General features: G+C 45.0%; 1 protein-coding gene across 1 annotated transcript in view; it reads left to right on the top strand.

Moving 5' to 3' along the window:
- LOC311245451 (zinc finger protein aebp2-like) overlaps positions 1–14,797 on the top strand; it is a gene marked incomplete at its 3' end in the record, with an annotated part of 89,374 nt that overhangs the window by 35,026 nt on the left and 39,551 nt on the right. The window contains 1 exon segment of the mRNA XM_084335293.1: positions 2,845–2,969. Within this exon segment, the coding sequence (XP_084191419.1) occupies positions 2,845–2,969 (125 nt within the window).

Genomic DNA, 14,797 nt, shown 5'->3' with positions numbered 1-14,797 from the left:
AGGTGGACCGTGGAGAGAGAGAGAGGGAGAGAGAGAGAGGATACATCGCTCTGTGTGCGCTGTGTGAGCGGCTCGAGCGATTGTGTGTAAAATGCAGGTGGAGAGAGTCAGGGACGGGGAGACCGCTTCCGCATTATTCCCACTGCTCCGTTGTTGAGTGAATTGTTGATTCTCTCTGTCGGCACCCGCGCACGTCAACCCGTTTGAGGAAGTGTCAGTATTTCCACTCGCTCTGTTGTTGAGTGCGCTAAAACCATAGAGTTAGTTATGCAGATCAGCAGCACCTACTGACGTCAGGGAGCGAGTCAAATCAGAATGGCTTAGTTCACTGGGGGAGGATATTGTCTCAACTGAATTGGAGCAATCTGCCAAAATGAGAATTAGAGACACAGACCCCATTGATACAAACCCCCATTGCTAGAAAACAATGCTAAACACTGGAAAAGGCCATTTATAAGACGGGGGACCTTTAAAGATTTGAATATGTATATTGTGAATGACCGTATAGTTAAAAACCCATACCTTTGCATGGATCCATGACGGTATACCTTCATATTCAGTGTACCTCCCCGGCTCCCAGCCCTAATTCCAGTTTGGCATTACATTACATTGGAAATTACATTACTTCACCTATTAACACAACAACACTGCTTAACCCTTTCTCTGCCACGCTTATGTACATCCTTATACCATCCTCTGCCAGCTCTATTTGTCTATGGAGAAGTTCCCCTTCTTTGCAGGGCTATAACTTTTTAAATTGTATTGCTAAATTGACATTACTATGGCCCATTCAACGTCAATTATCTATCGTTTAGGATGTAGCAACGTTCTACTTTTTCATTCACATATTCATACTAAAATATGGTCTAAAGTATAAATATGTTTTTATCGTTGATTTATAGCCCTAAATGCATTATATTGATGATCAAATACAGTTTGATAGCGATCGGCGCCAGATAAAAAATTTCAAATGTACGTGCTTCTAGAAGTTACTACTCATCATCTGATGTTGACCGGATGGGGGGGGGTCATTTATAATTCCGTGGCCAACGTTAGATGATTCATGTAGTGTGGGTGATATGATCATCAGAGCAGTTTGTATTGAACACGGTAATAATAAACGCTGAAACTTACCCCAGTCTCCTCGGGCCGTTGGGCGATCAGCTTGGAGTAGAAAGTTTCCTATTATGGGATGTTGATCTAGATGAACCATTTCCAGGTTGTATAATACTATATACGTCCAATTAATGTTGTTTATTGAGTTAGGGCGAGCGATTGATTATCCAGTGTGTCGAGATGGAGCCCCGGGAGCTATAGCGAGTGGTCGGACCGAATTTGGATGAGCACCACTTTCTGTTTCCGGTTTGTTGTTTGGGCGATCCACCGATCGGCCACCAGATGGCGCTCTTGAACCGTTGGAGAGTTGAGAGGAGATCAACAGGAGATCTCAAGTCTCCGTTGGTGAAATATGATTGCCATCACAGATTTTTGAAATATTGATCTCAATGACGTGTTACGGCGTCATTGGCAGATTACGCATGGCGGAGAATGACATGTTACGGCGTCCTTGGCGATTAAAGGGTTAACTTATACAATCTTGTTGTAACTAGGAGATTAGCTGAAAAAGGTAATTGTTTTCTTGCGTATATCACACTACAGTGATCAACTTACAACTAAGCATTTCCTGGTTGATACGAGTGCTAAAAGGGCCAATAGCTAAATCCTTTAAATACTTAACCTACACAAATTTAACTGTTCTGACAGCACAATATTGATGTAACTAGGAGATTCACTGGGAAAGATGTTTTGAATGCATAGGTAGGTATTTCAACTTACTCTGGCATTCTAAGAACTAGGATCATCCTCAGTTCCTGCAGTTCAGACACAAAAAAGGGGGTGGTTCCTCCGGTCCAAAAGCACCTCAAGTCTCTTTTTATGGCTGTTGGCTAAGGCTGACCCGAATGCTTTGAAGCTTCAATCACTGCCATGGTAAAGCACTATCCCAATGCTTAGTCATATAAGAATGAGAAATACTGTATAGAAATACTAATCCAACATTGATATTTAAAATCTGCTATTCTCTGACGAGGACATTTAGTCATGAGAACTCTCAGAAAACAATCTACCTTTACCTGCCGTATTGAAACTTTGTGCACAGGAAGAATGAAACTTTGATTATTCGCGGACTACTGAAACTTCGAAGCCTAAAGAATGGCAACGGGACGTCCCTACTTAGAATGAACCCACTGAGTTATTCAATCTCACCATTTTGCAGTCTGTTCACAATCGTAGACGACATGGCTAACATCACAACAAAAATACAAAGTGTTTGTCTTTTCTCTTCTTCACTGACTATTCCAAAAACATGGTTAAAACATTGTTGTGTGTGTACCCTGCTAGTAGATCTGGGCAGTATACTGATATTTACCGCTTATAGTGTGTGTTATATTGTATCAGGGGATTCTTTTTACACTGTTGTTGCTGTCTGCTGTTGTCTAAAATTAATAAATCATAAATATTGAGTTAGACTTCTTCTAAAGTAAAATATTTGAAACTCAAAATTACAGCTTGATAGTGTATCACACATTACTGCACTGTCCAGTTAGGATGGACATTGATTGGATGTTCTATACTTAAGCACATATTTTGATATGTGGTTACTGAAAGGTTTTCTTCTGAATGTTGTGATATTTTATCCATTTTCCCATGTTGCCCCGGCAGCCCAACCTGTTGGCACTAAAGTAAAGTGAGCCAGTCATGCAGGTCTTCCAGCCCTTATTACTGTGTGTGTATTGTGTTGGCGGGCCTAGTCTCTCATCCCAGCCTGTCCTCCCTTCCTTCCAGCGAGGCCTCATGACTTCTTCGACGCCCAGACCATGGACGCCGTCCGTCACCGAGCCATCTGCCTCAACCTGGCCACCCACATCGAGAGCGTGGGCAACGGCCACAGTGTGGTCTTCCACAGCACTGTGAGTCTGTCTGCAGGGACATGTCCCCATCCACTGCTCCTACTAGTGTCTCCTCCACTGCTGTCTCTAGCTCCCTGCACTGTGAGTCTGTCTGCAGGGACATGTCCCCATCCACTGCTCCTACTAGTGTCTCCTCCACTGCTGTCTCTAGCTCCCTGCACTGTGAGTCTGTCTGCAGGGACATGTCCCCATCCACTGCTCCTACTAGTGTCTCCTCCACTGCTGTCTCTAGCTCCCTGCACTGTGAGTCTGTCTGCAGGGACATGTCCCCATCCACTGCTCCTACTAGTGTCTCCTCCACTGCTGTCTCTAGCTCCCTGCACTGTGAGTCTGTCTGCAGGGACATGTCCCCATCCACTGCTCCTACTAGTGTCTCCTCCACTGCTGTCTCTAGCTCCCTGCACTGTGAGTCTGTCTGCAGGGACATGTCCCCATCCACTGCTCCTACTAGTGTCTCCTCCACTGCTGTCTCTAGCTCTAGATCTTGGCAATTGGCACTTAAACTATGATAACTGGCAGCAAGGTTACAGACTAATAGCATTTGATTCAAAGCATACAGCAGGAAGGCTATAGTTTGTGTTGGATTTTATAGCTGTGACCTTGTATTTGATAACTTTAAGATAATGTTCACTCATATTGTTATGACCCCTGACCTATGCTAAAATTACATTTCAGAAAATATTAATTAAAGAGACTTGGCCCTAATTTCAACAACAAATCCATGTAATGTGAAATGGCCTATGGTTAATGTAAAACAGAAAATTAACAACAGGTATTTTTTTACGCCAATGATTCGGGTGTTGGATCAGTACTGACCTGCTAAACCATTGTCAAATTCAGTGTATTGAAGAAGCCCACTGATCTTTAGGTAGCTACTGGAACTTAATCATAACTTAACCAACCTCCTAGGTGGCCTGATTCTTGTCCTGTTAATACCCAAGAAATTAACTTAACCAGTTGTGTTTTGAGAACTCTCCCCTTGTAGTTTTTCTTTTTAGACAGCAGGGGGCATTAGAGAATCGCCTTTTAAGAAAACTGGTCCCCCCCTCCCCCCTCCCCCCTTCACTGCAGATTTTCTCAATGCACTTAAAATGAACCTTGTGAGCCCCGAGGCGTGCTATTGTTTTTCTCTGAATCCAGCCTCGCAGGAAAGACAATGGGTTTGTTTCTGTGGCGGCTGCTCCATTCGGAGCCTCATGTGTTGATGCATTATGAATGAGTTCTAAAGTGCAGTTACACCACCGTAGAGCCATTGTGCTCCTCGAGGCACATGGTGCTGCACACGCTACCAGAGGGGGATTTTTTTTTCTTTTCTTTTTTTTATAATAATGAGAGATTCTCCCTCAGACTGACGACAAAAGGCTTCACAGCTGCTCTGGTGAATGGATGTCGGATTACAGGGGGAACTATTATGATGACATCTTGCATATGAAGAGTGAATGGCAGATTTTTGTGAATGACTGCCATTGTTATTCAGCTCCACTAGGGAGCACTATGTTCTCCCTGGTAAAGAAGCCTGAGTGGCCGGATGCTTGTGTTTTTCCTTAAAAGCAGAAGAACGTAAAGGTCATCATTTGCTGTGCAATATAACTTATCTTGTTTAAACACACAAGATAACACACACACACAGAGACCTTCAGTTAGCAAAGCAGGAATGGCAGCTGACAGTGTAGTTGGTCTGTTTAAGTCTATTCATTAGTATTCTCATTCTCAAATTGTATTATTAATTAATCGCTGCATTTGACCCATCCTAACTATTTAGGAGCAGTGGGCAGCCACACAGTGCTGGTCAACTCCAGTTCTAATGCTAGTACCTTGGTCAAGTTCAATTGCAGGGTATACCTATAACATGCATGTCTTTTTATGGTGTGGGAGGAAACCCATGCAAACACGGGGGGGGGAGAACATGTGAACCCAGCACAGAAAGACCTCCTGCTGGGGTTCGAACCCAGGACCTTCTTGCCGTGAGGCGACGTTGCTAACTAACCACTGCACCACCCAAGCAAGCCATGCACTGGCCAGGAATCAAACCCCAGGCCTCCCACGTGGCAGGCGGCAATTCTACCACTGACTGAACCGTCTTGTCTGGCCACGGTTGTCATTTAACACTGTGAGCGCAGGTTTAGACGTCTTACAGGCGTTGGGGGTCTCTCAAACTCTTGTTCATCCTCTCGCACACAGACTCATTCTCTAGCTCCTCCGTTGACCTCTCAGAAGGGTAGGTTGCCTCATAGAGCTACAGCCAGATAAATGATACAGGTCAAAGGGCTGAAACACTGCCAGGGGACTAAGTGGGCAAGTTTGAAGGTGAGCGGGTGTGTGTGTGTGTGTGTGTGAGTGTGTGTGTGTGTGTGTGTGTGAGTGTGATGGTGAGTCATCAGAGCTAGATGTAGCAGAGAAGGACTGTCTTCAGATCAGGTGTAGGGTAACCGTGTGTGTTAGGGTTGGGCAATTACTCAAGTTTAAATTTCCGTTACGATTTTGGCTTTACTTTTGTCTTGTGTTATAAATGCAGCGCACCCTTCCTTTTACAGTTCCAATTAGGGGTGGGAACCGCCAGAGACCTCACGATACGATACTATCGCGATACTTGCGTCACGATACGATACTATCGCGATACTAAATATATCGCGATGCGCTGAGTATTGCGGAACATTCTTTATTTTTTTTATCAAATTTCATTTATTACCTTTTTTCAACTGCAAAGTAAAACTTTGTCAACATGTTTTATCTAATAAAATAAAGTTCAGTCTGTTCATCTCACTTCAATAATCTTTATTGCAGAACATGGTCTTTTCTCAAGCAGACAGATGTAAACACTGTAATCTGTGTTGCATGTACCTGACAAACTGAACTGTTTGTATTACAGTCATATTCCAACTTAACTGAATGCACGTGTGTGTGTGTGTGTGTGGACTATTGTACTATTACAGGTATTGAAATGAACAATGCAACTTCCTTATACAAATATATATATTTTTTAATGAATAATTAAATATCGATACTTGGTGTCCCTGTATCGATACAGTATCGCCTCGCAAGGTATCTCGATACTACTACGTAGCGATTTTTTCCCCCACCCCTAGTTCCAATGCACTCTAGTTTATGTGTGTGTGTGTGTGTGTGTGTGTGTGTGTGTGTGTGTGTGTGTGTGTGTGTGTGTGTGTGTGTGTGTGTGTGTGTGTGTGTGTGTGTGTGTGTGATACTTGTACAGTACGTAGTCATAAGGGATGCATGCACATATATTTTTGATGTGCATAACCACAGACTCGGAAGTGAGCGCACATATTTTCCACACATACAGTAGAGTAGACGAGGCAGACTTCAGCAACACTTAAATGATTGCTTATTGTGTGTGCGACGTGCGTTGTGTGCCTGGCGCCAGTGTACGGCAACTATTAAGGTCAGGTGCAGCACGTGATGGTGAAGGAGGCAATTTCCGCTCTACATTGTAACGGTGTCTAGAAAAGCGCTATATAAATGCAATGATTCATATTATGTAGCCTATATTTTCAAAAATGTTATGACTTTCTTGAATATGTGTAACAATCTGTGTTTGATGAGATTTCTGCAAGAAATTAGTCCAACTCCAATTTGAACCCTTTCCCTACTACCACACTATAGAAGGTTAACCCTTGCATTACCACACTACAGACGGTTAACCCTTTGTAGTGTGTTAGTGAAAGCATTAACCCTTTGTAATGTGGTAGTGAAAGGGTTAATTATGTATTTCCCCCTGTATTGAACACGTCGTTTAAGGTGGGTGTAGCAACACACCAATTTTATTATAAATTATTTCCTTCCTTGCCTTGCTACTCCACACCCAAGAGTACACTTTTACAAACCGGGCAGTCTATTGTTCCTGGCTCCAAGAAGCATAGCTAATTCATTAATCAAAGCTAATTCATTGCTTGTGTCCCCCTTGTGACACCGGCAAGGGCAATAATTCCGAACAGCTTGTTTTAGGCTTGTTAATCTGAAGATTGCAAACCCTGGCCAACAATGGCGAGCAGGAGTCTACAAATGTCATTTTCCCCCAGCGCCTAAATAACATTTCAGACTGCCAAATACAAAGATTAGGCAAAACCCACTTTCCACAATATGTCTATTTTTTCTAATTTTTTTCTAAACCGTGACAAATTAAATCCATATCAGTAACAATTCCATTTGCGAGGCAGGGTTGTCCAACGTTGGATGGACTTTTTGGACCAGTTTCCCACCCGCCAGTCTCTTAACACAGAGCCACTCCGTTTCCCCCTAATGGGCTGCAGCGCTGTAGTACAGTACAGTACAGTGCGGCTAATCTGAGCATTAGCGTCAAAACTATCAGCGCTATCACGCTGGCTGTGCACTCAGCTCTGTCCCAAAGCGCTCTGTCCTCCTTCTGGCTCCCTGACGCCACAACGCCCGCCAATAAGTTTAAAGGGGGGGGGGGGGGGGCTCAGACAAAAGTCCATGAAGATAAAGCATGGGAAGAGGTGAAGAGAGGTAACCGCATATTTGGGGAGAGAGAGAGAGAGATGGAGAGAACAAGGGAGAGGGGGGTGAGAAAGAGGTCAGGATCATGGAATCGGAAGGAGGTCGGACGGTCCAGTCACGAACAACGGGCATCCATTCTCTTGACCCTCTGACCCCTCTGAGGACTGCGGTTGAGGCGACGGGAGGGCCTGCGTGGGTCCCCGGGCCCCAGCAGACCCTCCCAGGCCTGGGGAAGAAGGAGCCCGAGCGGTGGGGTTTCTGTGGAGGTCGGCCAGTGGGCCCGCTGACATGCTGGAGTTCCACAGCTATGTTTATGGTGGGATATTTTTGTTATTGCACCGATCTGCGTCATCCACAGCTTGACCCTCTGACACTAGACAGGCACCCAGATTTAGCAGGCCTCTCCTCCCCCGGCTGTGGCCCGCCATTTCTCACTGCCTAATATCCAGCTTTCACTCCCTCTTCTCCTCCTCCTCCTCCTCCTGTATCACTCTCTGTCTCTCTTAATTTTTTTCCCTTTCTTTCTTTCTCTTTCTTTCTTTCTTTCTTTCTTTCTTTCTTTCTTTCTTTCTTTCTTTCTTTCTTTCTTTCTTTCTTTCTTTCTTTCTTTCTTTCTTTCTTTCTTTCTTTCTTTCTTTCTTTCTCTCCCCTCCAGTCTGTGTCTATTGAATATTAAGATCTTGTCCCTGCAGACATACATATCTGTCAACCTACTCAACTTGCGCATTCAGCAGTGCAGTGCTTTATTAAAAAGCCCCCCCCTCCCCGTCCCCAGCGTATTGCCTGTTCATACATGGCCGTGGCCCCTTTAAGAGTATCCCTGACTAGTGAACATTAACCTGGCACTGTGAAGAGCCCAAGGCCACTGGCTAACTCCCATGCCTCTTTAATTAAAAGGCCAATAAAGCAGCTGCCGGTGTGCTCGCTCTCAGCTGGAGGACTCGGGACGTCGACGCCGGGGGCCCGTCGTGACCAGAGCCCAGACCAGCCGCTGCAAGCCGCTCTGTTGTTGTTGTTGGACGGGCCTGGGAACAGACCACCTCTCTCTGCTTCTTTCCCCCCCCCCCCTCCGCGTGGATGTATACGAGGATGTGCAGTAGCCGGCCAAGCACGGGTGGAGGACGAGCCCAGAGCCCCTAGGGAGACAGGCGCTAGTCCACGGCAGGCCTCTGCAAGGCTCCCGCCCCAAATAAAACACTCCTCACAGCGAGAGCGAGATGCAGCGGAGACGGACGAGAGAGTAACGCAATCTACGGTGAATTTATCGTCCGCAGTGGGACACACCCGTACGTCCAGGAACTCTTTTTTTAAGATTGCTATTGAAGTATCAAACAGGGGTCTTGACTAATGGGAATATAAGTAGCTAAGTCTCAACAATACCCCGGCTGAGAAGGAGAAGGCCACTAATGGCCCTGACATTTCCCTCGTGCCCAGCCTGGCTGCCACCCTGTCTTTCCGGGCAGAGACCAGTGCCTGGCTGCCACCCTGTCTTACCGGGCAGAGACCAGTGCCTGGCTGCCACCCTGTCTTCCCGGGCAGAGACCAGTGCCAGGCTGTGGCGGGCGTCTGGTGTCACCGTGTGACAGCCTGCCTCTGTGTAACTCTGTCAAGCCACTGTGGCATTCCTCAAGCAGCTACTGACCCGGCCCAGCTCTGGCCCTCGCCCAGCAACACTAACAGAAGGAGCTAGCGTCAGACGGCAGGACCTTGGGGTGGATCTTTAATAAGAACCGCACAGTTATCCGGGATCGAAGGAAAGTAGGGAAAAGAGGCGAATAATGATATGTAAATAATAATCCTCCTCCCTAGGGGTGTAAAGGTACACATATCCGTACCGAACCGAACTGTTTCAGTGTGTACCGTACCGTACCGAACGGCTGTGTAGTGTACCGAACAAATACAACGGTATGTTTAACCACTAACGACCGCCTGTTTTTTTCACAATCTAATATAATTTTTATTATTTTAAAAAATATTTACAAGTCGATTATTAATTTCAATATAGAATATTCGTTGACAGCCCTACAAGTACAATTAGTTACTGCACACTACATCACCCCTGAGTGGAACATGGAAAGCCAAACTTTCCCCCACTGTACCGAAAACCTGTACCAAACCTTGACTTCAAAACCGAGGTACGTACCGTACCGTGGTTTTTGTGTACCGTTACACTAGGGATGCCCCCGATCGATCGGCCACCGATCGTTATCGGCCGATAATCAGTATAAATATGCAATCGGTGAATTCCGATAATGAGTCATATTCGCAGATCGCGGAAACCGATCAAGCGGAGATCTCACTCGCTGTCTGTCTCAGACACACAGGACCTGCAAACTGCCGCTCCTCCTCCTCCTCCTCCCTTGCCCCGCCCGCACCCGTGTAAAGTTTGTAAACACAGAGGACTGAGAGGAGGCTCCTCTGCTCGAGTCTATAGTGCATTCGACCGTGAGCTAACGTTAGCTACCTAGCTATCGTTACTGTTTAAACAAAATTACCCAGTCAACTATTCACTATTAGTAGGCATTGTCTAACGGTATCTAGCCCTCTAGCTAGGGCTGGGCGATAAAACGATAACGATAACTATCGCGATAAATTATTTCCTCGAAATAAACATGAAACGTGGTCGCAAAGTTTCGATATATCGATTTTCCAAGCTTGGATATGAGCACACGCACTAACAACCAATCAGTGAAGGAGATGGCCGACAGCGGAAGGAGACCCGCGCTGCACCTCTGGGTAGAGAGGTAGGACTCAAGTAGTAAACAAGGCTGGCTAGGATAATTAGCTTGCACAACGCTATTTTATAGTTTACGTGCCGAGTGGGTGTGTGGCGTGAATTCTGAGGCCACGGTTATAGTAGTGTGGGGTATACGGTGGACGTTGTTGCAATGTATTGGGGCGGAACAGAGTATTTTAGGGTGATATTTAGTACATTGGAAACATGGCTGGCTAGGATAATTAGCTTGCACGGCGCTATTTTATAGTTTGGCTGGCTAGGATAATTAGCTTGCACGGCGCTATTTTATAGTTTACGTGCCGAGTGGGTGTGTGGCGTGAATTCTGAGGGCACGGTTATAGTAGTGTGGGGTATACGGTGGACGTCGTTGCAATGTATTGGGGCGGAACAGAGTATTTTAGGGTGATATTTAGTACATTGGAAACATGGCTGGCTAGGATAATTAGCTTGCACGGCGCTATTTTATAGTTTGGCTGGCTAGGATAATTAGCTTGCACGGCGCTATTTTATAGTTTACGTGCCGAGTGGGTGTGTGGCGTGAATTCTGAGGCCACGGTTAGAGTAGTGTGGGGTATGCGGTGGACGTCGTTGCAATGTATTGGGGCGGAACGGAGTATTTTAGGGTCATATTTAGTACATTGTCATGGGATACACTGCTTGCTCTGGCTAACTGCTAACGTGCGCGGACTGATGACGACATCAACTCGAGACATTCGCAGTAGCAAAAGAAGTCTATTAATAGCCCGTCCATCGGCGCCGGGCATAAGAAGTTAATTAAACTTGACAGACATTATATCGACGATAATTATCGATATCGAGTTATATGAAAATAATTTAATAATTTTAGCGCGATAACGTTTTTGGCCATATCACCTAGCCCTACCTCTAGCTACTGATAGCTCCTGATATCAACAAATGCTCCAGCAAGTCTAGTAGTGCATGTTGATACCTCCGTTAGCTCACGTTAGTTCACTGTTCAAAACGAAATGTCCCACTAAATAGTTCACTGAGGCGTTGTCTTAACGTTATATAGCCGGCTAGCAGTAGCTACAGATAGCTCCTGATATCAATGTCTTATAACATTGATTCGATGCGTATTCGAGCTGAGGGCTTGCTGAATGTGATTTATACCAATACTAGGGTCCAGCTGCAGCGCCGGAGAATCCTGGCCGTAGCTGGAGGCTACTCGAGTACACACAGACAGTGGAGCTGTTTGCAGATAGCGAGCATTTTGACTTGTTGTGTGGTGGCGATGTCTCGCAGATAATACAAGTACAAGTCTAATTATATAATATATATATTTTATAAAAAAAATATATATATTTATATAAAATAATAAAAAAAAAATGTTAACTCTTTCTCTGCCACGCTTATGTACATCCTTATACCATCCTCTGCCAGCTCTATTTGTCTATGGAGAAGTTCCCCTTCTTTGCAGGGCTATAACTTTTTAAATTGTATTGCTAAATTGACATTACTATGGCCCATTCAACGTCAATTATCTATCGTTTAGGATGTAGCAACCTTCTACTTTTTCATTCACATATTCATACTAAAATACGGTCTAAAGTATAAATATGTTTTTATCGTTTTCTGCAGCATTCTGCAGAACGTGATTTATAGCCCTAAATGCATTATATATTTTTTTTATAAACAACGTTTTTTATTCAAAGATTACATTTACATTCATATCTTGCATACAGATGTCATGTCCTTTGTTTTTTCCTTACTGAATATCCCTCCCTCCCGCCCCACCCAGAAAAATAAAAAAGACAGTACAAAAGTAAATAAATACATACAAAATAAAATAAGACAAATACAAAATGTGACATTAGGATCCACTTTAACAGCAATATGGTACTCTTAAAGGATAAGTATATTTGCTATGGATAAAAGGATAAGTATATTTGCTATGGATATAATGAAACATAAGTGCAACTCCAGGTCCGATACACAAGCCAGGTCGTATGACCCTAAATACGTGAGGTGGGAGATTAAATAAATACACGCCTACTGTCCCCAACAACCCCAATCAACAGGTAAGCCCACTCAGTGAAAACTGTCCCCCCCCTACATGGCACTCGACATAACTTCAGTCAGGAGGAAACGGATCTATTCTATCTACATATGAGATTAGCGGTTGCCAATGTGTGTAGAATTTATCAGCTGATCCTCGAATTGTAAATTAAATTTTTTCCAGTTTTAGGAATGACATCACATCATTCAGCCATAATCTGGATGATGGGGGAGGTTCTGCTTTCCAATGCAAGAGTATCCTCCTGCGGGCAATCAGTGAGGCAAAGGACACTACATTGTATTGTTTTTTGGTCAAGATCACATCCTCCTCGGGGATCCCAAAGATAGCAATTTGGGGGCAGGGCACTATAGTAATCTCCAGTACCTCCGAGATGGTATCAAAAAAGAACTTCCAGAATGTTATCAGTTTCGAGCAGGACCAGAACATGTGGGTTAGATCCCCTGGTGACTGTGCACATCTGTTACAGTTGTCTGTCACATTGGGATATATTTTAGCCAATCTGGCATTGCTATAATGGACTCTGTGAAGGACCTTAAACTGAATAAGGCCAAGTCTGGCACAGGAGGAAGAGGTATTTACTCCCTCTAGTCTAAATGCATTATATTGATGATCAAATACAGTTTGATAGCGATAAAAAATGTCAAATGTACGTGCTTCTAGAAGTTACTACTCATCATCTGATGTTGACCGGATGGGGGGGGGGCGTTTATAATTCCGTGGCCAACGTTAGATGATTCATGTAGTGTGGGTGATATGATTCATCAGAGCAGTTTGTATCGAACACGGTAATAATAAACGCTGAAACTTACCCCAGTCTCCTCGGGCCGTTGGGCGATCAGCTTGGAGTAGAAATTTTGCTATTATGCGATGTTGATCTAGATGAACCATTTCCAGGTTGTATAATACTATATACGTCCAAATAACGTTGTTTATTGAGTTAGGGCGAGCGATCGATTATCCAGTGTGTCAAGATGGAGTCCCGGGAGCTATAGCGAGTGGTCGGACCGAATTTGGATGAGCACCACTTTCTGTTTCCGGTTTGCTGTTTGGGCGATCCGCCGATCGGCCACCAGATGGCGCTCTTGAACCGTCGGAGAGTTGAGAGGAGATCAACAGGGGATCTCAAGTCTCCGCCGGGAAAATATGATTGCCATCACAGATTTTTGAAATATTGATCTCAATGACGTGTTACGGCGTCATTGGCAGATTACGCATGGCGGAGATTGACGTGTTAACTCGTCCTTGGCGATTAAAGGGTTAATAAAAAACGATCGGTATCGGCCGATATGGCTCAAGCCGATCGGTGATCGGTATCGGTGGCAAAAAACGTGATCGGGGCATCCCTACGTTACACCCCTACTCAGTGGTGCGTTATTGAAATCATCTGGGGTGACACGCACCACGTGCACGCGCGCTCCCGGCGCGTGCGCGCGCTCCCGCAAATGCGCATTTAATGTCCCCTCGCTTGGGCACAGACTAAAGACAGTGCCTAATTGCCTCTACGAATGGAATGTAACACGTCTTCACAACAAGGTTAGGTGTGAATGTGTCTGAGAACGTATTTAACACACCTGACGACCGGAGCTATTGATATGCAAATAGCGAGTGAGGTTACACACCGTGCTACCCCGTCCCATGAACAACGCATGCCTGCCCCTACTCCTCCCGCTGAGCCGAGGACGAGACACACGGATGTACGGAGGAAAGGTGTGAATCGTCAGATCAGGGAGATAAATAGAACAGATTGCGGTTGACAAAGAAACAGGGTAAAAATTAACGAGTGTGTGGCTAAAGATTGGGAGGGGGTGGAAGAGCTCTGGGGAAGATAGATAGAGAGAGAGGGAGAGAGAGAGAGAGAGAGAGAGAGAGAGAGGGAGAGATTCTAGGTCTATCTCGATCTCCCTCTGTTCCTCTGCTCTCGCCGGAGCCTCCTGTCCTTAAACCAGTTTCCACAAAGGCCTCCGCCGCTCCCCAGAGTCCCAGGAATCATTTCAGATATCCATGTGCGTAAGAGGAGTTCTTCACGTGTGAGCTCATTTACCGCCCTAAAAATAGACAAACCTAACAAAAAAGGGCCGATTGACGCAAGAGGTTGTATCTGGGGCTATTTTTGACGACCCTGGTTATTTTCTCTAGCCTCTCCTCTACCCACCGACAATATTTGTGTGAATTCCAGGCCTGTCTTACTATAAACTAACACAGCATGATAGACCAAATGTTATGCAGAGAAAATGGGGGCAACTATCCAGCTGAACTGTTCTGGTCTGTATTGTACTATAACTTTCATGAGCAACATGGCCACCTTTTGGTCTCAGCAGGTTCGATGGATGGAGTCTTTATCCCCTAGAGACCATAATTAGTCCAGGTGAAAAGAAAGCTCAATTACGCTTTACATGAATGCCCTCAAATGATATAAATGGATGTCTGTAGAAGAAAAGAAACAAAGGGGATAATCCCAACCCTCTAGACTGCAGTCTGATGGATCGAGCGCTCGTGGACTTGACTGGTGCATTTCTCACGTAAAGTTCAGGACTTGGGTGCAACACACAACAGCCCCCCTCTCCTCTCGATGAA

This window comes from Notolepis coatsorum, assembly GCF_963971535.1.
Source record: "Notolepis coatsorum genome assembly, chromosome: 18".
NCBI lineage: Eukaryota > Metazoa > Chordata > Actinopteri > Aulopiformes > Paralepididae > Notolepis > Notolepis coatsorum.
The sequence above is the reverse complement of the archived record's forward strand: the minus strand, read 5'-3'. Positions and strand labels throughout refer to the sequence as shown.